Here is a 27,145-nt window from a genome sequence, read left to right on the forward strand (position 1 = left end):
GCTAATGCGTGAGATTTCACCGCCATAGTGATGGCAGCCTTGCAGGATTGTGGCAGTTGAACTCACTGATGTCTCCAATGTTTACCTCACAATGAGCATAAACATCATCCCGTGTGTCTTAAAACCTGAAAATCGACCAGTGTGTGACCTAGACCAGGTCCCCACATTCAACAAAACTTTTTGTGAAAAGACACAGTTGGAAAATCTTTGCTGAACAGTAACTCCAGCCAGTCGGTTTGGGTATTCTAGCCTGGACTGTCAAACTATTCCGTTGTAGCCCATATAGTTTATTTGTTGCATTGTAGAATGTGTAACTGTCTTACCCCACCATCCTTTTAATGCACTACGGAACACCTCAATTGCACCAGATACTGACAAATTCATGTTCTGAACCATTATTCATTTGGCACAGATTGTGAGACTTTTTTTACATTCGGAGCACCAACCGCATCTTTCTTTTCAAACCCTTCAAACTGAACTATTCTTTGGCGTATCGAAAACAGTTTTCCGTGCACCAATTATTTGATGCCCTGACACTAGTTTATTTGACCAATGTCAAGGTATGACTTTTAACTTATCTTCTTAAAGGGAAGAGAAAACATAAGTTTTCGATTAACGGGTACAAAATTTAATACAAAGACTACTGGAAAAGCCAAACTTCTAGAAATGCCTATGTCTTGTAATTTAATGGAAAAGCTGTCTTCAGGACCAGCAGTTATAGGTAGACACAGCCTAAGGCCCCATTCACACTGAGCGACATGAAAATCGCGCGATTTTGAGCGACGAGCGATATTGAGCGACGTGTCGCACAACTTTTTCCTATTTGGCTGTATGCAATCAGGAGCAATATCGCTCGAAATCGCTCGAAAAAGGGTCATGTAGGAGCGACAAGCTACCAGCGATGAGCTACAAGCGATATTGAGCGATTATTGAGAGGCGAGATGTGAACAGCTCCATTGAAATGGATTGGAGAAGCTACATAGAGCGATATCGCGTGGAAATATGAGCGATATTGCTGCAAAAATCGCTCGATAAATCGCTTAGTGTGAATGGGGCCTTAGACGAAAGTTTACTTACACATGCCTTATGTACTGTGCATACTCTGCATGGTACGTAGCATCTGGCTAACTGAGTGCCTGGATGCATCCAATAAAAGAAGACTCTTCTTGTCCTCTGTTTTTGATTGCCTGGTTTAAACCTCTCAGCTATTCATATAATCTTTAGCTCCTCATATATCCTTTTGTATGAGATGATGCTCACTCTAGTGGCAGATATGACCTATTACAGGAGATTTAAAGAGGCTTTACTACTATGAAAACATTTAAGCCTGGTTGACACCTGGGCGTTTTGTAGCGCGTTCGAACGCTCTGCAAAACGCTCAAACACCGAAATCCCATTATGTCCTATGGGTATGGTTCACACCTGGGCGTATTACAGGCCGTATGAACGCGCTACAAAATGCCCTACGCCCAAAGAAGTACAGGAGCTTCTTTTTGTGGCGCGTTTCCATTGGGATATAGCCAAGTAGCCCTCGGAAACGTGCGTTTGTCGGGCGTGTTTTTTTACCGCGAATCGCGGTAAAAACGCATGTCACGAAATGCGCATATTCGATACGCCTAGGTTTGAACCCAGCCTAAAGCAACTATTCTGGCAACAACACAAAAAAATTAAATTCTTTAGCCTTTTCAGCGCCACCCGGAGGTCTAATGAAGTGGCTATGCAAATAGTGACTTTTTCAGAGTTGCTCTTTACTTCTTAATAATCATCTATCCTCTTCTCCCAAATGGCAATGTCGATGCCCGATGATAGGCCACTCAATGATCAGCATTGTATTGTGGGTTGTGGCTGGGGTCATGTATACTTTCTCCACTAAGAGGAAGTGGTGAGGTTTCTATGTAGCCTCAGGTGGTGCTGAAGGGGAAAAGAGTCTCTTGAGACTGGTATACACTGATGCATTGTGCTGGGGTAGTTATTTTAGTATCTGATATTTCCCTCAGGTTTGCTTTTGGCTGCTATTTTCCCCAAATTTGTACGTTTTGCTTCGTTTGTACTCTTAATCTAGGAATTTCAGCTATGTCCTTTGCTATTTTGTTTGCAAAGACTAACTTTTCATGAAGTCAACTTGTTCATGTCTCTGGTGATGAATCAAACAACTACGGGCGTACCTTAGCTTCATGAAATAATAACTCTTCACAGATTAATGAAAGCATAACATATGTTTCCAGCAGCTGAACAATTTTACAAATATATGCTGACTTTTTTGTCTTCAGATTAGTAACCAGTTTGTAATCATGAACGTTTAGGTCTGTAGTGAAATTAGAGCAGTAGCTCGGTGTTGGAGAACAGGGGTAGTTGAGAAGGGTTATATTTTAATTTCCCCAAAACAGGTTCCGAAATCTTTTAACTTTTTTACATGGCTGACGAGATAGATTTAAGGGTAATGGTGTTCCTGGCAGATTTTAAACTTCACTTCTATCAAAGAATTTAAATATGTTGTGAATGTATTACTTTATACTCTATTATTAGAATTGGTCCCCAAAAATATGCAGCAACTCCTCTTGCCTACCTCTGCAAACTTCAGACTGTTTTTTCCACATGTAAGTACTCTTTTTTTTTTCTGTCACTGATAAATGTACCTCCCAGAGCATAAAACCTAAAACAGCTTGCAGGAGGGGAAAACAGTTAATATTTATTTATACTTGTGTTCAGTGTTTTGCCACCATATTTGGTATAGCAAGTGAAATAATAGGAAAATATGATTGGTCGCCACTTAGTACATCTCTCCTTTCTGATGTTGCCAACTTCATAGGAGTTTTATAGAAAGGGTACGTAATTTAGTAAAAGTGGAAGCGTGATGGAGCCAGTGTTTTCTCGGTGTGCCATCTTTTATTTTAAGTGCCTGAATATAGCTTTTGGACACATAAGAGCCCTCTTGGTTGGGACAGAATGTTATTTCAGGAATTAGAGATTCCTGTAATCGCGTCATGGAGCACTGTTCCTAAAATAGGATTTTTATGATTTCAGCTCTCGCGTCATGCCAGCTAATGTGAAACAACTCTACAAGTTACATAAGTAAAACCTGAAGCTATAGATGGTTTGCACTTACTTCATTCAGTTATTAAAGTAATACTGTCTACACCCACATGACGGGATCTGTAGAGGCCACAGGTTGATTTCAGAATCTGTAGTTTGTAAATAATGACGTGTAAATCATTTCTAGAAGTATAATTTGAATACAAAATGTTAAGCTGGCTGTTCTTTTATCTGTACATTGTGTCTGACATACTGCAGGCAATGGCGGGGAGATCAGTGTAATTTCTGGCTAGTAATATACCTCTGAGATAGCATTGCACCCACATCCACCCATGCATTGCTTTCAGAACGCCCATATTTTCTAGGCTGTGCCTATTTTTATTAAAGCGCAATTTTAGGCAATTGGCAAAATGGGTCATCTAAAAAGTACTGCAGCCGTGCTATAGTCAGAAAGTCCCCTTAACTTGCATTAATTTGAGCTCTGTGTAAATCCATGTAGCCATCTTTTAATACAGCGTCTCACATGTTTAGCGGGTGGGTCTGCTTCATGAACTTTGCTGTACTATGCAGTTTCCTCTCTCCTTGCTTGCCTGCTATATTGCTGTATTTTTGTATGTAAACCTCCAAAGCAATTGTAAATCTAACAGGTGGCCAGTGGCATCACAAGGGGGGAGCGGGGGTGCGACCCGCACCCGGTGACACCATTGGAGGGGTGACACCAAAATGACGGTCATTTTGGTGTCACCCCCTCTAAAAAGTCAGGCACTCGATCATGGACCAAGAGCCCGACAGTGTCAGGAGAGAGGAGGGGACCTGGCGGCATACCTCATCCCGCCGGGTGAATGTCCCCTCTCTCTGCCGGCGTCCATCACCAAGATGGCCGCTGGTAGGCGTCAATTAGCTGGCCGTGCATGCGCGATGTCGCTGTGGGGGTGTCACCTGATCTCCGCTCCGCGTGACACCCGGCCTGTGTTTGGGACGCCCCTGCAGGTGGCTGTAAGAAAGTTATTACTACTGATGCTTGGTTTTCTGTATAATGTATGAGAAACAGCAAGGAGCCTTCAGTCCCCCTACTGGATTAAAATAAAAGTAGACAGCTCCTAGGTCATTGGATTGCTGACAAAAGTGGCTGGGGTGAACTGGTGCACCATAAGAATCGCTGGAGCCGTGAGCAGCTCTGCTCCTTTTGTATGCATTTTAAAGCTTAATGTTTAGTTTAGATTTGAGTGTACATTTTAAAGTGTACCTGTGTTTAGAAAAAATTACTAAATTTACGTTTTGTACTTTAGGCACTCCAGGTGCCTGGACACAATTCCTAATAATCTGCAGAGCTCCCCAATAGCCTTTACTGGGTTCATCTAATATAAACCGTGAACAGTTTAATTGGTTTCATTTCTGGCCCAGCTCCTGTGCCTTACTCTATTTAATGAGGCAGTCGATCACAATGATGGTCCAGTAGTAAGTAATTGGAGGTGCTAGGGTGCCAACCAGAGCTGGCAGTCACAGATGCCAGTTGCTATTTCCATCAATAAATCACAGTATAGAAGCAAGAGGATAACTATGACAGCCAGGCAACCTAGAGATGTCAGCAGTGACAACCTCCATGGTCATTTTTATTATTGTTTTAAACATGGCAGTGTACATTGTGTCTAGATGCAGAATGATGTCTAAAATGATCCCAGTCACATGTTCACAAACACAATACAGTAAACTCCCAGTTATCCGGCATCTATGGGGATTGGTAGTTTCTGGTTGCTTGAGAGCTGCTCTTAAAAATGGGTTCCCCTTACTATACCATATCATAACTCTGTATTGCCTTCATATTATTATTGCAATGCAGCAATCCAAAGCAAATTAGGACAAATGGACACACTTAAAACAAATTAAGATAAATGGGCACACAATCATTTCCAGGATAATACATGCTGCAGATCAGCAAAACACTGAACACGGGATTATTTTTCTTTCTAGTTGAGAGTTCTGGTTAATTGAATACCGGATAACAGAGTTTACTGTATATATGTACTCCAAACCCTTTTCCCCGATATACTAGCCAGTGTGCAAGATGTATGCCTTACTATGTCTCAAATTATTGATACTTTAGGCTTTTGAAAACTCAGTGACATTAAACCCTCAGATTTTTTAACATAAACCAATACTGTAATGTGTGCCTTACTGTAATCCATGGTTGTTTCCCTTCTCTTTGCTGCTCTTCCTTTTACATCCTCATGTCTTCTCATGCTGGGGGAGAACTTCCCTTTGCATTTGAGTGCCTCTTCCTGTAGTGCTGGCTCAGGTTGTGAACCTACACACAGACACCATGTATCCATTTCAGAGACAAGGCAGTCTGCTGCAAAACAGAAGTTCTGCCCAGCATGAGAACAGATACAGATTTAAAAGGAAGAGCAGCAAAGAGAAAGAGGGAAACAACCATGGATTACAGTAAGGCACACATTACAGTATTGGTTTATGTTAAAAAAAATCTGAGGGTTTAATGTCACTTTAAGTTAGTTTCCATCAGCAAAGTATTTATAATTATTTTGAAACTGCTTAAGTTGTTCATATATTTCCATTGCTTGTAAATATTGTTTTCCGTTTACAGAAGGACTCTGTAAATAGGGAAAACTTGCACTGTCACTTGTCACATTTTCCATATTTAAAAATGTCACATGGAAACGGTGATTTGCTGCCTCTAGCTTTGTTGATCTGTGGTGGTTCTCTGAACATGACCTCATTCTCCTTTCCAGTGTTTTTCTTCTTATGCGGCTGTTAGAATGGGGATTTGGCTACAATAAGACACTCGCCAAACAAAGTCACAGTCAGTGTGAAGTTAATAGAAGCCATCATGTTCTGCAGGGTCCTCCCCTCTCCTGATTGCATAATCTCCATCTGCCAATGATCCATTTTGTCTTCAGCATGTGAACTGTCTCTTTGAGAGAGGACACTGCTCCTCCACCAAACAGATGGTGTACGGATTAATGCGGCAGGGTGACACGGTGGTGGGGGTTGTAGAGAAGCACCTGCTGTTCGGGCTGCTGCCTCATTCACAAGCTCTTGTTTTGTCCACGAGACCAGCAGCATCTCTTCTATTCATCCATGTTTCCCAGTCATTGAGAAGAAGGGGGCTATGATAAACAGGGGATGAAGGAACTGCTGTCTTATACATTGAGAGGGACCTTTTGTAACTCCTTGTTAAAGGGAAGAAGGAAACACAGCCAACTACATACAAATCAGAGGGGATTCCCAGCGTTCGTTTGACATGCAGCATCCTGGCAGGAGGAAAATAATTGGCTCTTAGAAATTTAAAAAAGGCAGTGCAGTAAATGAGGTATACACTGCTGTGCCCTCAGTGCTATGTTTTTGTTAGCGGTGGGAAATGAGAACATTTAGCCCTGTGATTTACATACACTTCAAAAAACATTGTAACATGATTAACACTCTTAGTACTGAGGGGCTTATGTATGAATCTAGAGAAGTATTACATGTTATGTCGCTTGTGGCAACCAGCTTCCAACTTTTTTTTTCTTTTGTAGTCTAAAGTTTAGAAATATGTATGCATGTGAGATAGGGATCTTAGATTGTAAGCTCCTTGAGGGTAGAGGCTGATGTGAATGTGCAACTATAAATTGTCGGCGCTATATAAATACCTGTAATAAATAAATAAAAATGAAGCAGGAATTCTAATTGGTAGCTATGGGCAACCAGAAAGGTTTTTGCTAGCACATTTTTTCATACGAAACTGTTTTCTTTTCTTTTTTCATATATTATTTTGTATATAGGGTATGATCGTAATGCTTATGATTTCAGGCTCATTTTGTAAGGCAAATTTCAAACTCCTTCATTTAAACTGAAGCACAGCAAATCATCGCAAGGATTCCTGAAATCGGGTCACAAAAGGAGGAATTCTATTTTCTGTAGGCTACTTCACTTCGAATATTGATCTTTGCCTTAATAAAAAAAAATACCAAATTGGCCTTTCAGTAAGGCTGGGTTCACACCTAGGCGTATAGAATATGCGCGTTTCGTGCCGCGCGATTTTACAGCGATTCACGGTAAAAAATACGCGTTTCCGAGGGCTACCTGGCTGTTTCCCAATGGATACGCGCGGCAAATACGCCCCAAAGATGCTCCTGTACTTCTTTGGGCGTAGGGCGTTTTGTAGCGCGTTCATACGGCCTGTAATCTGCCCAGGGGTGAACCATACCCATAGGAAATAATGGGATTTCGGTGTTTGAACGTAGGAACGCGCTACAAAACGCCCAGGTGTGAACCGGGCCTAAAGGATGCTTTTTCATATACACTAATTCTTAAGAGTAGTAAGGTATAGCATCCAATCAGAATACCTCTTGTGCATGTCTGAATTTAGCTAATTCTTGAGTAACCCATAGCAACCAAAGACAGAGAACTCATTACTGATTAGACCCAATGTGACTGTTGACCTCACAGTTTTAGCTTCTGAAATGTTAACTGGTTGTATTTCTATGGCAAAATAAATCAATTTGTGTATTTAGGAAACCAAACTAACTTTAAAACAAATTTGCTGATGACCTAGACTTGTGGGATTATCTGGGATGCCCGAGTTCCCCTAAAGGTGCACTACTGTACAATTTTCTAACATCAGAATTATAGTCTCGGGAGATTGAATTTTCTTTTAAAGTAATGAAACAAAAATGGGTTTCAAACAGATATTTGTATTTCAGGCCTTACACTGGAAGTTCAAACCATTGTCATAAAGGCCAAAAAGTTGACCATTTTAGTGTGAGTTTTGTTCTAATCCTTTTAGAAACGGCATGTTGTAGTGTAGATGACTCAAATCTACAAAATAATCTTCCTTCCCTGATGTCTGCATGTCTTGTTCTCCTCTATCACCTCATCCAACTCTGTGTTTCCTCTGCCCTGCTCAGTGCTGGACACTCTGTATCTGTGGGCTTGGCCTGAGAACTGCTATGCCTGCTGATTCTCACACATCCATTGTCTCCTAATTTCAGGCTCTCGTCCATGGGGTTTTGTGAGTCCTTTATAAGGAGCATCTGTGCTTTTTGATTCTTTTGTGAACACCCATGTACACGTACACTACACATATGTGTGTATTCACTACCATTGAATATGAATGATGCGAAGGCAGAAGGTTGCTGCGGTCAAATATAGAATACCTATTTTGCAAAACACTAAGTGAACAAATTGCAGTGAAAGTTCTCATAAACACAGACCCTTGTCTTAGGCGGCCCATCAAAGAACCTTCTAATTTATTTAATCAAGGGTAGTAGGACAGAGGAAGATTTCCAAGGGGCAGTTGTAGATGCCTGGTGCACTCAACAAGCCCTCGCATTTTACCCGTGAGAAATCCTTCTCTATCACCAGAAATATCTAATGTAGATTTCATGATCTCTGCAGGCCGTACTTAGCTGTTTAAATACGTATCACTTCACTATTTAGGAGGGAAACCAATCCTAACCATTAATTTTTGTAGGAATGTCAGTTGCAGGCTACTTGCTCCATTATTTCTTATAAGTGTATGTTATGTAAATATGGAGCTGATAATGCAACAATATAAACTGCTCAGCTCTCTTTGCCTCTCTTTTCCTAGGGCCAAAATTAGCCAGCCCAATAGTGACCACCCTGGCTAAAATACTTGCTAACCTAGCCACCACCATAGCTATCATTCCCAAGGTGTTTTCTAAAACAAGACTTTGTTTGGGCTATTGACACCTATTTCTCCTTTTCTAAAAGTGGCTGCATGGTTACCTCCAGTGCAGACAACTTCTCTAAAGGGGACACAAGCAAGTGAATACTATTTTCCCATTCCAACCAATGTCGTGACTTTAGTAGGAGGCTTTTCTGTTATAGAGCTCATGCACACAGCCATAAGATAGAAAATGCAGTGTTTTTTATCAGTACTGCATTTTTTAACAGATCTGAATACAAGTGTATTGTTTTCTATGGGTTTTTGCACACAGCTGCGTAAACGTGCGCTGCATTCAAACTGTAATAGAAAAATCTGCATCTGAGGTCTGTAAACGTATGTATGTACATGCTTAAATTTTATGGAATAGTATGGAAGTAGAATTTGATGCATCTGAACCGTTTATGAACGTTTGAGTCTATATGTGAAAACACAAGCACTTTACTCATGATTCATTTTTTGTGCGCAGAATCTTTCTGCCAGCAAGATCATGCAAAGATCATCAGTAGTGCCATTGAGGCCTTACTGTTTGGGAATTCTAGTTGTGTTGTATATTGGGTAAAGATGCCTACTGAAAATGCAGGACAAACAAGCTATTGATTTTCTACTCCATACAGCATATTGTGGTATTGGTATGTTCAGTTTTTTTTGTGTGAATCTTTTTACATTGTCACCCAAACCCAGTGAAACAAAAGTAGGTGGTTTTGGAAGCCTTAGAAAGCACTTTTCAAGTTCTTCACTTCCCCTTTTTATTCCTCTCTTTTTTTGAAGCTCAATGTATTCGTTTTTTACTCTGTACTCTTGCTTTTAGACATTATTCTGCCTTTGACATAGTTGACTGTCCTCTCCTCCTTTAAAAAGAATGCCACTCCTTTTGGTCTCCAAGGCTCTGCGCTTTCCTGATTTCAGTGTATTGTTGTATAGTGTGGCACAGCTATATCCAATTCTGCATACCTGGCTTTATATTATAAAGTTCTTATAATATAAAGCCAGGTATGCAGAATTGGATATAGCTGTGCCACACTATACATATGTATATGTTCTGGTCTGGACATGTGCTCATCTATTTTCCCCACTATGTGGATACAAGCCTTAGTTAGCAATGGCATGATAAATATTCATTTCATGTTCTTCATAATATTAAGAAACTGACCTAAAATCATGATTTTGTATTGCTTTAGAAAAAATGTGACCTGTCCCTTTAAGAAAAAGTATCGGTAATTGGTATCGGTGAGTACTTGAAAAAAGTATCGGTACTCGTACTCAGTCTTAAAAAAGTGGTATCGGTGCATCCCTACTAAAAACTGATTTGATGATACATCAGTACAGTAATGAAAGCCATATGAGGCTCTTGCAGAGTACTATTGTTAGTCAGGAGTAAAAAATCTTGTGTAGCAATATTAAACAAAATTAGTATTTTTCTGATTTCACAGTTCACAAGGTTTGTGAGCCATTCTTTCCACCTCTTGCTTCGTGTTCTGCATTTTTAATACATTTCTTTATCGTAGGATAAGGCTGATTGGAGTAGAGCGATAAGGTGGCCATACAGTTTACAACAACCGCAAGACTAAGGTCTGGTTGTAAAGTAATTTAACCTCTTGCCGTCCGCCTGTTAAGAAAAAACGGACGGACGGCAGACTCGCATCAGCGGGTTACCGTCTCCAGACGGATTATTTTTTTCCTGCTCGCGCGCCCCCTAGCGTGCGCGCACGGGCAGGAAAGACCCGCTCGTTACTACAGCCGTTAACAGCTGTTTCACCTACAACCGATCAGCGGCTCTTCAGCCCATTCACCTGTCGGTCATCTGGCTCCTACTGCCAGAAAGAAGAAGCTGATGAAGCAAATCTGTGCTTCATCAGCTTCTTTTGGGGTCTCCAGGTGACATTAGGGGTCTAATGTCTCCATAAAGAGGACCTGTCAGTGTACCTGTGCTATTATATAGGGGGATGGAAGCACAACAACAGTGTGTAGAGAGCTTCATGGAATGGATTTTCATGGCCGCGCAGCTGCATCCAAGCATTACATCACCAAGTGCAATGCAAAGCGTCATATGCAGTGGTGTAAAGCACGCCGCCACTGGACTCTAGAGAAGTGGAGACATGTTCTCTGGAGTGACGAATCACGCTTCCCTGTCTGGCAATCCAATGGATGTGTCTGGGTTTGGCAGTTGCCAGGAGAACGGTACTTGCCTAACTGCATTGTGCCAAGTGTAAAGTTTGATGGAGGGGGGATTATGGTGTGGGGATGTTTCTCAGGGGTTGGGTTTGGCCCTTTAGTTCCAGTGAAGGAAACTCTTAAGGCATCAGCATACCAAGACATTTTGGACAATTTCATGCTCCCAACTTTGTGGGAACAGTTTGGGTATGGCCGCTTCCTGTTCCAACATGACTGCGCACCAGTTGACAAAGCAAGGTCCATAAAGACATGGATGGGGGAGTTTGAGGTGGAGGAACTTGACTGGACTGCACAGAGTCCTGACCTCAACCCGATAGAACACCGTGGGGATGAATTAGAGCGGAGACTGCGAGCCAGGCCTTCTCTTCCAACATCAGTACCTGACCTCACAAATGCGCTTCTGGAAGAATGGTCAAACATTCCCATAGACGCACTCCTAAACCTTGTGGACGCCTTCCCAGAAGAGTTGAAGCTGTTATAGCGGCAAAGGGTGGGCTAACTCAATATTGAACCCTACTGACTAAGGGCCTGTTCACATGATTTTCAGGTGCGGATCAGCAGACGCGGTGCTATATGTTTGGCCGTGTTTTTGATGCGTTCCAGTAAAAAAAAGAAAAAATCTTTTTTTTTTTTTGCTGGAGTGCGGCTGTCAGTATGTTAGCTGCAGTGCAGTGCGTTTTTGACGAGTTTTGCGTTTCCGGACCGTTTCCTGACCGTACAAAATGTGACATGCAGTATTTTTCTGTCGTAACCTGAACTGACTGCGCACGTGAGAACTGTAGCCCATAAAACACATAGAGATACATTGGGATGCATTTTTAGTGCAGGAGCGTACGGATCAGGTCAGCACAAAAAACGGACGTCGTGTGAACAGGGCCTAAGACTGAGATGCCATTAAAGTTCATGTGTGTGTAAAGGCAGGTGTCCCAATACTTTTGGCAATAATAGTGTATCTGAGAGATCAATGGGAGGACACCTGTGATTTTTATATGGCGTCATTATGTTTTATGGTACCCATTATTTATACATAGAGAGGCATTATTTAACGGAGTGTGACTGCAGTTGAAGGAACTAGAAGCTTCAATTCTGTAACTTCCAGCATTTGTGTGTCTGATGTAACTGGTCACACATTGCATAGTGTATGTGAATGCAGAGGATGAAAGAAAGACTATCCAGGAGAATGGATAGCATTCTACATCTCGCACACAAGGCAATATATAACTTTATCTGTGGACTTTAATAGTGGTTATGAAAATTGTATTTAGTGTCAGGAAATCCTGATTCTTACAACATACCTGAGAAATCAAAATACAAGCCTTTTAGCCATTTCTTTAATTTCTGTGTTGAAATGTCAACAGCAATGAATGTGCTATTTTGGTCCAATATTTTTATTCTGGGATAATAAGGAATCTTTAAACTGTATTCCAAGCTTATGACAGATTGGCAGTTCGGGGCACCTCCTGGTATTTTGTGTGGGCTGATGGATTCTAGTGACAGCTGTCTTTCTAAAATTAAGTGGTGCCAGTTGTGTAGTTCCTTGTGGGAAAATATGGCCAAGAGAGTGGAATTTGTGTTTGTATCATAGTATTCAAAGAGAAAAAGGAGTTCTGTATCACCAACTATCATAGATCAAGCAGTAGTCTTGGATGATAATAATAATCACAAATCACTTTTTACATCTTTGTGATGTAGAGTTGGACAAATCCTAGGTAGCTAAAAATAAAAGTAAGCCACTAAACCCCAAACCGATTGTACTGTATTAATGCAAGTCTAATCACATGTTCCCAGGTCCCTAGTTAAAGCAATCGTGTGCAAAGAGAAATATGGAGACTACCGTTGCTGAACCCCCCCCCCTCCCTTTCTTTGAAAATGCTAGTTGCCTGACTGTAACACTGATCTAATCGCTTGAGTGCTTCCTGGGCAACTGACCCAGAACAAGTATGCAAATCATAACATTTCTGTAAAAGACTGGAAAAGTGTATATCATATCAGAAATTATATGTATACTGCTGCTCATGTTCCCTAAATCTACCAGGGCATTACCTCTTTTATCTTTTTTTCTACCCTTTTTTAATAAACCATATCTAATGACCATACCAGTAAGTGGCATGTCTTGAGATTTTCTGTACGGTAGCCATGCTCACTCACTTGCTATCAAGGCAACAATGTGATGTCACACTTCTGATCCCACTTAGAGTACAGGCGACCATTGCTACACACACTGTGCCTGCACATACCGACATAGTCACTGCAGTTACCCTGCCCAGCGTTAGCTAAGTGACAGTAGGACACTAAAGGTGTTGCTCTTTATATTGGATGATTTAAATGGGGGACCAGATGTTGACGATGTCTTTTAAGCCCTTTACCCCTGGCACTGATGATGCTTGTTTTGGGAGGGTGGGTGTGGAAGGATTTTGTGTTTTTTGTAAAACCTGAAAGGAAATCAAAATGAAATTTAGATATTTAAAAAATTAGCTTTAAGTTTACTTTGTCTTCACTGGCTACATTCATGTTCCAGGTCATTAACTCAGAAAGTGCTGAAGTCAGAGGATCAGCATGGCTGTCAGATAAAACCTGGATTTTTCAGAAAGTGTTCAGCAATGGTATCCCCCATGGTTCTTTCAACACAGAATTCTTCACGTATTCTGCTTCTGTATTGAGCTGTTTGGCTGACTTTGTACATCCATGTTGTAAGCTTTTGAAAAGATAAATGCATTCATATTCTAGACCATTAAGCTCGCCATACACCTTACAATTTATCTGCAGATTTTCTGTGGTCAGATGGAAAAGGTGTAACAGATTCCTCCATCTACACTTAAAGGTGGCCATACACTGTACAACCATCGCAAGACCTTAGTCTTGCGATGGTTGTAAAGGGATTAAAAAAACGTACGATCTGCCTATCTTGGACAGGCAGATCGCACTCTCGATCATCGCAAGCCCGCCCCCCTGAGGGGCGGGCTTCCGATGACCGCAATGCTGAACGGGCAGTGTGCGCGTGCGCACACCGGCCCGTTCAGCATTTGTCTTCCGAGCACTGTTCTAACCAGCCGAGAATCGTACGATTCCCGGCTGGTTTTCGAACATGCTGGTTCGACGGAAGACGTGCGACCGTACAGTAGAAACGGTCGCACGTCTCCGTTCACACTGCTCGATTCTCGTTCGATCGCGGGATTTCCCGCGATTCTCGTACGAGAATCGAGCAGTGTATGGGCACCTTAACTGTGGGGCTGGAGTAATCTCCACCTGGGCCAATCTGTTGCACTTTTTCCATCTGACCATAGAAAATCTGTAAGGTGTATGGGCACCATAAGAAGTTGTGCGGAAAATGCCATGGTCTGTTCTGTTTAAGAAATATGACGCACTAGATTCTGCTCATGGTTGTTGATCCATTATAGGAGGACAGTTCTGAGCTGTAGCCGTCTAATATTTTAAAATATTTTCAGAATTTCAATATTTGTATCGGTTAATGAAAAGCGCACTCACTGAAACAAATGGCCTGAATGATTGATTGATTACAGTTGTCACTTAGCCATGTTTGATTCAGACTTCTACACATGGCACTTTTGTCCATTTAAATGTTGTACAATTGTGGCTGCGATGATGTTGAATGGATGTGTCCTAACTGTCAGTTCCGTTTTAGGCATTAACACTTTCAATGGTGAGTCATTGTTCTGTTCTGTTTTTCTAAAGTACGCAGTCAATTTTTCCCCAGATCTGCGCTGGCAGCTCTGGTCCCACGTCACTGCTAATACTCAGACGGTTTGCTTGGCACTCACTAATGATTAACACCTCATGTGCTCTGCCAGCCAGCAATGACCTTAAAACGGACTGTCTTTTTTTTTTTAGTTGGTACCTATATAGTTTTGTACCTTTTGCCAGCTATTTGTATTACTTTTGTCTTGTGAATAATACATTGTGCAGTGGTGCAATTATGGAGTAACTAAATTACCTTCATCATCTGTTGTGGATGTTCATTTGTTATATTGACTAAACTGTAATGAAATATTATTCACCCTGATTTTAGTTCTGTATAATGTTTGCAGAAGTTTATTATTGGAAGTTTATTAATGTGGTGTAATTGTGCTTGTACACAGTTTTGTATAACGTGCATCTAAAGCGAAGTGTTTTTTCCATTTTTAACAGAGAAGAGAACAGTGAAATTCCCTGCCTGTGGGTTTTGTTTTTTTTGTTTTTTTTTTATGCAGCGCAACTCACCACATCACACCTTACTGTTCTGCAGTGCATCACAATGTGCTGTTGTGCATAGAGTTAAATGAATTGTCATTTTGTGACACTTCAATAAAGTTTGTAAAAAAAATAAAGCAGCGTGATGCATTGTAACAATGTATTTCACTGCCCCTACACAACGCACTGTGTTGGCCCTAAATTATTTTGGATTTCATCCCGTGCTAGCCTCTACTACATATTGGATGTTTTACAGCACCACTGTTTGGCCAGACATCTATGCCTTCAGTGTGAGGAATCTGTTTGCTATGGTTTGGTGGTTTTTTAGCAATAAAAACCTGACGGTTTTGATCCTTAAAGGATAACTATGAGGTGAGTGCTTTGCACTCAACCTCATAGTTCTAGCTGACCTGTGACAATGAGACTGTCACAGGTCGGCTCAGTAGATCGGGAGGTGAGCGAACACATACCGGCGTTCGCTCACCTCTCAATCCTGTCACAGCTCTTTGCAGTGACAGGGGAGGGGCTGGATCCCCCCCTCCCCGCTCCGATCCACCAGCGCTGACAGGCGGATCGGACGGGGGAGGGGGCGAGTTCAGCTGGCTCTGCCTCTAGATAGGCAGAGCCAGCTGTCACTCACGAAACTGGGTGGATCCAGACATAATTGTCGGGATCCGCTTCAGCTGCGGCGTCTCAGTATACCGCGAGCTATAGTTCGCGGTATACTGAGCTTAGGGTGACGGGAGGATGCTAGTTTGTGTCCTCCCGTTACTATGGAGAACTATGGGGAAAAAGCTTAACCCATAGTTCCCCTTTTAATCACTTTATACATTTTAAAATGGACCTATACTAAAGTGTTAGCCTGAAGCCTTGTTAATGGTAAATAGAAAGAGTACTAGAAGAGCTGAAGTACTTTCCGTTTGTAGGGAAAACACTTCTTCAGGCTCCCTGGTTTTCTGTGGATGCAAAGGCATTTGGTCACATGATCTCTGCTGAAGTGGAAAACTAGCCAGTCTCCCTTTAACAAAGATCAAGTGCAAAGTCCGTCAGGCTTCTAAATGCCTTTTAATTATGGTGAAGAAACAGTGATTCCTGTGCTCTGGTGCTCCATGGTGAATATGATCTGATGTTAAAGGAAATTAAATTAAGGAAAGTTTTGTAACAATTCTCAGAAGATAAAGTAAACTTTTAACAGTCATTATAAAAGGTGAAGTTGAGCAATCGCTAATTTTTCTCTAGTTTCATTTCTGCCTATATATATGGAAGCAGAAATTACTGGTGCAATTCTCATTCTAATCCACTTGGAAATCCTTCTTTCTGGCATTTACATAAAACTATTGCCTGGGTTAGTCAGATGGGAAAATTAAAAGTAGAAGAGCGTGGATCATATTTATCTTAAAGACAGTGCCATCTTGCCCTTACAGTGCAAAGTGTCTCTGCAAAGGAGCTTCTTCTACCCACTTATACTCTCCAAGCCTGTTCTCCCTCGCTGCGCCTTCCTCCATCACCAATACCAAGTGTTTCTTGGTAAGGAGGAGCATGTAACCAATCCTGTGATAGTTCTCAGGTTTAGTAGCCATCTGACAGTGCCAACCATGGTCACATGACCCAAGGAGGGACCTCCACGCTCCCAATAGTCATCAACATGTGGTGGAAGGAGTTGCAGGGAGTGCTGGCATGCTGAGTATAAGTGTGTTAGAGGAGCCCCTTTGTAGAGACACTGATATTTTATTCTGAATGAGCAGGTTAATTGTGTCTCTGAACTGAAAATCAACTTTGTGATTAAAAAATACTCTCCAGGGTAGTGTTATAAATGGCAAGGAGTTTTGATAATTTAATTTCAGATTCTTACCTGCTTGTGTTCTGTGCTGCTGCGCCTCGGTACCGTCTTTTTTTTGGCATATTTAAAAGACCGCACAGAGGCTGTTCGCAGAAGCACGTCTGCACACAACCAATAATAGTGGTATGTATTGATGATTGGATGGCTTCTAACAGACACAGTCCTCATAGTTTTGCTCATCGCCCATCTCTGGCAGCTGGCAGAAGCATAGGTGACATCATGACCAGGGAGTGGGAGCAGCTATGTCTGTGTTGCGCAGAAAACCTCTGACACTCCTGGAAGCGTTGGAGGTAGCTGAAGGCTCCATTTCTAATGTCTAGATTTACCGGATATGTTAAGCCAAATGCGTATAGGGTGCTGACTTTTAGGCCTGGTTCACAGGTGTATTTTGACGCAATAAGCAAAACGCATGTCGCTGGAAAAAGTACATGAGATTTCTTTTGTTTTTGTGTCATGTCATATTACAGCTCGTTTTGGCCCAATAGACTCAATAGGAAACACTTGAAAACACCTGTTTGCTGTGGTTTTTTTGCGCACGTTTTACACGTGTTTCCTCATTAACACTTCAATGAGCTACAATCTGCTTACAAAAAAGCATGATTTGATTCATGCACATATAATGCTCGTAAAAACGTGCAATAAGCGCACCAAGCTATACAGCAGAAACGCACACAAAAAAACGCTGTTTCCTAGGTGTAAACCCAGCCTTACCTCTTCTTCCTCCAGTCCCTGGTGCCTGAAGAATGTTAGGAAGACAGCATTGTGCAGTACAGTGGATCACATTGATAGGCCACCCATGTTTTGCCTGGTTTCTAGTGTGGAATGTTAGTATGAAAAAAGAACACTTTCGGTATTATACTAGCAGTAATGTATAAATAGGGATGAGGATTTTTCAATAAACGCATAACTGGTCTAAAATGCTAGCTCCCTTGCTGTCTGCGGCTTCAATACTTCTGGTCAACAGACATAGAACAGGTATGTAACCACAAGTGTAAAAAGTCTCAACTTTTTTTTATCTCTGTACTTGTTCTGAGATTTGGAAATCATTGAAGCCTAAAAATCAGCATGGCAACCAGGTGACATTTCTTTTTTCAGAAAGAGAAGACAGAAATGGAAGCCTCCATATTTACATCTTAACAGATGTACTTTTAGTTCAGCAAAGATCTATTGTTCATATTAAATGAATAGCCAAAGACGGTAAACTGGTGTTCAATAACCTGTATCTGCTCCCTAATAACAGACACTTGTAGTAACTTGTAACATTTCTCTATCCTAAGAACTAATAGCTGCTTCCTTTCACAAGCTGCCCCTATTTTTGGCTGCTCTCCTCCCCGGACATGTTTGTGAAGGATATGAATGGATAATTTCAGCTACCAGATTAGAATACACTGACCAAAATTAATCTGGCCACATATTTTGCATGTCAGAACATGGCTACTGAAACAGCTGTTGCCCTGGGGAACGGAGAAATGTTTTTGTAAACAGACCACATATACATTGGTGGGTATGGGAGAAGGACAGTAAACCCGTCGATCTTGACATTGCAAAGCATTTTGGGAAAAGGCGTTTGAACAGCTGGATTTGACTGAGCCAGTTTTAGAACATGTCTGTTTGCCTAACTTATTTTTGTCTCCTCAGTCTAAGTTACTTCGGTTTTAAGGCTGGGTTCCCACCTATGCGGTTTTCCGCGCTTTCGTACTCGCGGAAAACAGCTCAAGCAGGGAAATGCCATTATTTTCAATGTGTATGGTTCCCATATGTGCGGTTTTCCGCGAGTACGAACGCGCGGGAAACCGCCCTACGCCCAAAGAAGTACATGTACTTCTTTGGGGCGTTTTGGTCGGGCGGTTCCATTGGGATACAGCCAAGTATCCCTCGGAAACGCGAGTTTGCGATTCGCGGGAAAAAAACCGCGCGGAAAACGCGCATATTCAGTCCGCCCAGGTGGGAACCCAGCCTAACTGTTAGACAAAATGACAGTTGGAATTGGATGATGACGGCTGTATTTTTTTGGACTAGATTTTAGTTTGACAGCAACATCCTATTGTGTAGCGCTATACAGGACCTCCATACTTTAACATCAGTGGGTCATTTCTTTTGGTTCTGTCTGTGGGCTGAACAAAAAGTCAATTTATGCTAAATAGCATGGGCGGAGGAATCTCCCACTACAACTATTTTAGTGTGACAGTCGGTGCCTAGCAATGTCTGAATAATGTGATGACCACTGTTCAGCCAAAGATTTTCAGCCCAGCTACTTCAACAGTAATCGACTTTTGTTGAGCCGACATGGCCAAGCACAGTAAGAATTTGACAGGCGTTGGACAGAGTTTCTACAGTGTATGGCCAACCTTCATGATGGTAGCACTGATTGGAGAGGAGTGAGTGACAAGTGAGAGACTGCCCTGTTACCCATCTTGTGGGTGGTACAATAGGTGGCATTACCACTGCCTTAGACCTAAAGAAACGGCCACTGCTGACCCCTCATCTCCTAATGAAAATGCTAGCTGTCTTGCTCGAACACTGGTTTCAATACTTTTTTTGTCGATGTCTGCGAGCAGGTATGCAATTCAGGTGTTTTGATTTCACTAACTGAAGGCTTTTGCTGGACCAGTGGCTCACAAAAGGTTAAAGCCAAAGACAGCCAGGAAACTAGCATTTTCATAAAATGTTAGAAATGGCATTCATTATATTTCTTTCCGTACAAGCTCATTTTAATGTCCTTTACAGACATTTAAAGGAGAACTTTGGGGTTAAGGCTTTTCCCCATAGTTCTCCTTATGGTAACGGGAGGACACAAACTAGCGTCCTCCCGTCACCCTAGGCTCAGTATACCGTGAGCTGTAGCTTGCGGTATACTGAGACGCCGCAGTATACCGCTAGCTGCTGCTCGTGGTATACTAAGACGCCGCAGCTGAAGTGGATCCCGACAATTATGTCTGGATCCGCCCAGCTGCGTGACTGACAGCTGGCTCTGCCTCCCCCGTCCGTTCCTCCAGTCAGCGCTGGCGGAGGGGGGAATCCAGCCCCTCCCCTGTCACGGCAGAGAGCCGTGACAGGATCGAGAGGTGAGCGAACGCCGGTATGTGTTCGCTCACCTCCCGATCTACTGAGCCGACCTGTGACACTCATTGTCACAGGTCGGCTAGAACTATGAGGTGAGTGAAAAGCACTCACCTCATAGTTCTCATTTTAAGAACATTTCTCTCATCTGTTCCTGCTCTGGAAGTGACATGACAGGCCTCATAGCTGAGCTGAGAATGCCAGGCTACAGAGAGTTTTCCTGCGTTACTCTGCTTGAGTAAACCAATGGTATTACTGCCACGAGGGAGCTGTAATGTCCCGAACACCAATGCAGGAGATGTGCCAGTGCTCTAAAGAGGGGAACAAACGTGAAGTTACCTTGCCGCACTCCTTACCGGAAACCAATTCAGTGCAGGGGGTGCTTGTAATGACAGCGGATGGCGCCGCCAGATAATATCAGTAGATGAATGTCACCAGCACACTAAAGGTATTGTAATCCAAAGTGCTTGTTAATTCAAAACCTCATCGGAACTAGCGCTTTCGGGGCCCCTTCATCAGGCTCCAAAGAAGCCACAACCTGCAAACCGCATTGCTGCTACAAAAGACAACGTTTTTGGTCACATCTTTTCTATCCAAATATGATTTTAAAAAATTAAATCGGGGTTCTTAACCTTGTTAATCTGAGGAAGAAAATTGTTACTGTGCTTGGACCCAAGAGATTTTTTACTAAAATGTCAGGAAAGCCATAAAAAATCATTAACACTGACAATATAAAAATTATTTTAAAAAACGCATGCAAACAATAATTAATACAGCTCTGTATTCAAAATACATTAGGTCCCCCATTCACACCTAGGAGTTTTATCGCAAACTGTAAAATGTATTTTGCTGGAAAAAGTACCTGAGCTTCTTTCGGGCAGTTTACAGCACGTTTGGCCCCTTAGACTTCAATGGAAATGCCTGGAAACGCGCAACACAAGCATTTTGCACATTGACGTGCGTGTTTTTTGTCCATTGACCGCAATGTGTTTGAATCTGCCAGCTAAGACATGCGTTTTCATGTGTGTGCATCTAACCCGCGCAAAAACACTTGATGTCTAGGTGTGAATGCAGGCTAAAGAGGTAGGTTGGGGGACTGCATATGGGAACCACTGCAGAACAAGTGGCGACCCATCCCAAACACATCTGTGACCCAATCAGGGTCCTGATCCACAGTTTCCACTGAGACAGAGTATGAAAGTATTGGAACTCCCTGTCAGGTTTTTATTGTGGTCTGTGTACTATTTGAAGAGGTCTGTGCCCTACTGACCTTAAAGACCAGTACCGAAAGTGATGAGAAATCAAAAAATTCACAGTTGTCAATGGAAAATGAATTGAGGGGAAATCTTCCAATAGGGACACCTGTCCTGGTTACATCTAAGAGGGGGTTCCCCTCCATTCAGAGAGATTTATGCTTGCTTTCTTTGAGACGGAAATTGAAGGGCATGTGCTAAATGTAACACAGAAGAGAATATTCTTATTCTATCTAAAACTAAAAAAAAAACGTTTTGGCTTTTATTATACATTTTTATTTTATATTTTTACAAGTTCATGATCCATTAGAACTGACTTTCTAATGAGAATAGATCTGAACAGCTGATCACTTTATTTAATGTTTATTTCAAACCGGAATGCCATAGGGTACTGTAATAGCGGAAAAGGTAATGTGTATTGCCTCTTAGACCCCATTCACACTGAGCGATTTATCGCGGGTATTTACCGAACGATATCGCTCTCCAATGCATGGCAATGGGGCTCTGTCCTTCGCTGTCGCGCGTCGCTACAGCAGGACCCTTTTTGGAGCGGATTTTGCCGCGATTCTAGTTTGCTCAATGCAACCATTTGGCCGATATCGCGCTACAAACTCGCGATATTGTGCAAAATGCAAATCGTGCGACAAACGCGCGATTTGCGAATCGCTCAGTGTGAATGGGGCCTTACTCTTGTTTGTGTGTTCTGAATAGAGGATACTACAGACTGTTTAAAGCCTAGTAGTAAAATGTGTTCGTGAAATGGTATAAATTCACCCCCTGCTGGCTGTTCTAAGCATTTGTGTTCCTGTCTTCTCCTGCAGGTCTGTGCCATTATTGGAGGAACATTCACTGTAGCTGGGATATTGGACTCTTGTATTTTCACTGCCTCTGAAGCCTGGAAGAAGATCCAGCTTGGAAAAATGCAGTAGGAACTGTTCGAGTTCCCGACATCATCCAAAAAGCATGAAGAAGAGTGGAAGACTTTAAAAAGAGTATTGAGTCATTAGGAAATTGCTATTTTTATTATGTGTAACAAAGACCTAAATATACAAAAATATGTTGAATATATCATGACAAGTCTGGTCAGGCCTTTTAGGATTCCTAGCAATGATCTGAAGAGTAGGAGTTACATATATTGTATGTTCATAAATTAAATGTACTTCTAGAACATTTTAGATATTTAAAGGGGGGTCCAGCTTTATTATGATGCTGAGTTGGCTATATTACATACTTAACCAGTAGATGGCTTGTTAAAGGACTAGTTACATCCATGGTAAGAAGCTGTTCCTTCTTTTGATGTAACTAGTTTTTTCAAGTGGTAGGCTTGATATTTATATCCGCTCTTCCACAAATTCATACCGCCCAACAATCTTCAATGTATTGAGGGACCATGTTAAATGGGAACTCCAGTCATTTGCATGGCTAGTCTTTATTTCTTTCAGTACCAACGAATATGCTATAGCCTGAAATATGAGGCTCGCTTTGCTAAAGCAACAAGTATTGCCCTAGAAAACTCTGCCACCTAAAACTTTGAAGTTGTCTTAACACTTTTTTTTCTAAGCACACTCAATTCATTAAATATGATTCTACTTTACCTGCAAGTGGGGGAGACTGCTCTGCTTTTCAGCTTACCTAATTTTAAGCATCCAGTGCAGACACTCCTACTGCCAACTAAATTTAATTATAAGGATTATGCATTTGTCTGGAGTTCCTCCTTAAACAACATAACTGAGAAGCCTCAGATAGAAGCTGCTAAAAATCTGGTCTACATGCTGATTCCAGAGCAGTGACACCATCAGTTCATTTTCACTGCTCTAAACCTAATACAGTCTGAGAGTTAAGATTGACAGTTTGTATCTGAAGCTTCTCATGCAGGTATTTTGCTATGCAGTGTATTCCACATGGCTCCTTTTCTAGTCCTCTTCTAGATCCACCTGATCACACTTTTTTTTCAGTCTGATGGGAGATCTGCTAGTTGTCACTTTCACGTCTATGAACACTTGGGAAGTTTGCACAGAATAACTGAATAGCTGTCTCCACTGTGTGTAGGCAGAGGTACTCATTACACTTGAACAAACTGTAGATGTGAAACCTTGGGTGATGTTATCCGGGCTGTATGGTATCCAGTGTCTTACTACCTGGATTCCAAAGCATCTTTTTCTGTGGACATAGTAATTTGTGCCATTTTAAAGGGACTAAAGTAAGAGAGGCCAGGGTTTCATAACTTGCAGTACAAGCACATTATGTTCGATACAATTAAGGGGTTTGTATATTGATGTTTGCAAACCCTATTGATGCATATCTTTTAGATATTACCATTTTGTTGCTTGATATACATATTTCCTTTTTACATACTTGGAATATAGTTTCCTATTTTTGGGATGAATGGTCAAGAGTTGGATTTACAGGGTTATTCACAAAAGGGTGAAGAGTTTGGAGAAGGCAGGAGGAGTGAACAATCTAGGACATCATAGCTGATTTGGAAAAAGTCTCCAATTCAGCTCACTTTCCAGTTCAGCTATGTTGTCCTAGATTGTTCACTTCTCCTGCCTGCTCCATTCTACACATACAGGGTTAGTCACAAAAGGATGAAGAGTTTGGAGAAGGCAGGAGAAGGGAACAATCTAGGACAGCATAGCTGAACTGGAAAGTGAGCTGAATTGGAGAATTTTTCCAAATCAGCTATGTTGGCCTAGATTGTTCACTTCTCCTGCGTTCTCCAAACTCTTCACCCTTTTGTGACTAACCCTGTATGTGTAGAATGGAGCAATTGGCCATCTGCAGGTAGAATGTTTGGGCAGAACACATGGAGCAATGCTTTTCTTCTGCTTTACCTAACCCCATAGAGATCAGTTCTTCTTTTAATAATCATCTTTTTCGTTGTGTGCTCACTACTTGTAGATGTGCACTTTGAAAACGAGATGCAGCACAATGTAGGACTTGGGTTGCAAGAAAAAATATGAACTACTTCACTTTTAACAATTTGGCTTCATCGGCATGGCCAGTCATCCTATCTGTGCAGCTGTGTAAGGACCCTTTTAGGATGTAGGGGCCCATTTACATTATTTGTGAGTCCGGTGGGTCCCAGGATCCTTTCTCACTGTCTTGTAGAGCTTGACACAGCTCACTTCTATCTAGCTGTCAATTGATACACAGGAAGTGTATTTACTTGGCCAGCAGTTGAATAGGAATGGGGGTGCCCAAAACTGGCCTTGCACAAGGGGCCCTTTGGTGACCTTGTCTGCCACTATTCACCAGTATATGATGCATGTAGATAGGCCAGTAACAAATTCAACCTCTTGTTATTGGAATGCTATTAAGAGCTAAGTTGCATTAGTGATTCCAGCAACTAAATGAAGTAGAAAAGAAAACCATTATAGATTACACATAGTTGCAGCATTATATGATCCTACATCCAGGTAACTAAGCCTGTTCTATTCATGCTTCTATCAGAGATATCATTGTACTTTTTATTAAGCAGTTTTGGCTCTTCCTGTGCATTTGGCACAGAGGATTCACCTATCCCATAGGTTACCACAGTGTTTCTGTAGTAGATGGATTTTCAAACTTCCAGGTAGTTGCATTTAAGTGTATCTGAACCCAAAAACTAAAATTTAATAATTTGCAATTTACCAGCCCTTAGATGTGGTGGCTGCATTAGTTTACATTTTGCAGGCTTTTTCCTTTAATCTCACATGGTAGTCCTGCGAATAACACACTTCTTGAACCTTTTACATCTATGCTTTTTCCCCCCACTGTATATGTCATGGGGGCAACCATGGTTGTCACACAGTTAGAATTCAAACATTTGCATTGATAGGACTAGCAGTTTACACAGTTAAAATAGGCTTCTTTGTACTTTCAGGAAGTGACAAGGACACTGCAATTGTGGCAAAATCAGCAGGTATTTACAGTGCCTGCTAAAAATTTTATTAGCCTGAAGAGTAAAAACTAATGCAGCCACATCTGAGGACTGGTAATCTGCAATACATTCTATTTTTTAGTTTGATAAACTATCAATAACATTTTAATGCTTTTCATATGGTTTATTAGACTCTGTAGGCAGACTAGCCAATTTCACCTACAACTGCCCTAAGCATAGTTAAAAGTAGCCCATATTTCTCAAGCTTTAGAAGCACACTATATGAGACTATAAAACATGACCAGTCATGGCCTATAGTCATAAGTATGGGCAGACAGAACCAGGGGTAGTCTAAACGCCATTGCATTCGTTATTTTCGGAAATAGGATGTAAATTTGCCTACCACGGTGAATATCTCTGAAGAACGGCAAATTCAGACTTTTCCAAAATTTCTTTAAGTGCTGAATACACCTCTGCCCCACCACATGCTGTGCATGCAAAATTGAGAAAAGGGTTGGTGGCTTCAACCACAGAGATCTGTTTTCTTGGTGACTCATTAATAGTTGATACGGAGATTCCCAGACTTTGCTTATTAGCCGTTAGGTGGTAGTGCTCAAATGCACTCCTCATAAGATCCTTCCAGTGCTCATGTAGAAACACCAGCGTTTACATGTTTTCAGACGTCTTTCATAGCAGGTCAGTAGAAATTAACAAGATCTGTAGAAATAAATTTGGAGGCATAAAGTGCATAAGGAAACAGGCTACAGTCTGCTGAACTCCAGGCACAAAAACTTTAATTGAAATATATTCTTCAGTAGCCACAAAGGATACTTTTGTGTGCACCAAATGCCCTTGGAAACCTACAGATTACCATATAAAAGTAGCAGAAACATCATCACTGTGCTGTACATAGCCTGTGCTGAGAGCAGAGCTGTGGGTGGGACCCAGCTGGTTTGCCCACAACAGGCTGCATTCAGAAAACTACAGGAGGAGGGTGGCTACAAGACCAGTCACCCTGCACACGGAGATAGAGCAACCGGGACTGGTCTTTATTACAGTAAGTGAACGCATTTTATTCCCTTCAGGCTTATAAGAGATATAACTGATATACAATTTAATACCAATTACGTGTATTATTAACCCTGATAAAGGATGTGTTTGAGAAATCCCAATATGGATGAAAGTGTACTTCACTATACTGAATAATTAAGGTAGACAGGAATATTAGTATGGCCATTTTTTTTTGTTTTTTTTCCCTGTTAACTTGCCCAGACAAATTCACAGTCCTGGGGTAAGTGTCATTACCCAGACCAGAGCTAGAGAATATATGATAATTATATACATGCAAATAGCTTACAATTACATAATAAGTGGAGCTGGTAGATTCGCCAAACATTTGCCTCTTTACTAGCAGCTGTTGATTTTTTGTTTTTTTTACATTTTCCTTAAAGTTGCACTTTAAACCATTTGAATCCAGTGGCTGCCAGCTCTACTGACCAAGTGCCAGTATAGGCTTATTGTAAAAGATGTATGTGTTTCCCTATGTTACATGTATTTAGTTTCTTGGTTTTTAATGTTGAGCATAGTATTGTAGTGGTCTGTTACGAAACAGGAAATGCCCATTCCTGACATGTACATGCATTGCATGAAGTTACAATGTAGTATACAATCTCTGTGCCATTCTATGTTGTGCTTTTTTTCTGCTTTTTAAGACCCTCACTAAGAGCATTTTATAGGATGACCTGTCATGGCATAATTTGTCCATAGAAACAAGGGCTATCCTCGGGAACAAAATCTGCCAGCTTTTTCTGGACTGTCCATAGAAGGCCTCCCAAGTGCATTCTATTGGCAATATATCCAGGGATTAGACTGAGATCGTGTCATTGTAGCTGCGCTCTATATTAGGGGTCAGCTTGCTGCTAGGCAGATGTTCTATCTATAGCCCCGTTGTATTTGATTACATATCTAAAAGAGGCAGGCGACACCAGGGTTCATATTTACTAAACAGCCATGTTGCAGACACCTGCCAAACACTACATGATGACCCACAG

The 27,145-nt window shown here is 41.6% G+C and overlaps 1 protein-coding gene across 1 annotated transcript in view; it reads left to right on the forward strand.

The window, feature by feature from the left end:
* ERGIC1 (endoplasmic reticulum-golgi intermediate compartment 1) overlaps window positions 1-22,387 on the forward strand; it is a 93,179-nt gene extending 70,792 nt beyond the window's left edge. Inside the window, exon 10 of the mRNA XM_018558613.1 lies at window positions 22,054-22,387. Within this exon, the coding sequence (XP_018414115.1) occupies window positions 22,054-22,161 (108 nt within the window). The 3' untranslated portion in view covers window positions 22,162-22,387. The remainder of the gene's footprint in view (window positions 1-22,053) is intronic.
* Window positions 22,388-27,145: the final 4,758 nt, after the last annotated feature.

This window comes from Nanorana parkeri, unplaced genomic scaffold (assembly GCF_000935625.1).
Source record: "Nanorana parkeri isolate BGI_ZX_2015 unplaced genomic scaffold, ASM93562v1 scaffold348, whole genome shotgun sequence".
In the NCBI taxonomy this organism is placed as follows: Eukaryota; Metazoa; Chordata; class Amphibia; order Anura; family Dicroglossidae; genus Nanorana; species Nanorana parkeri.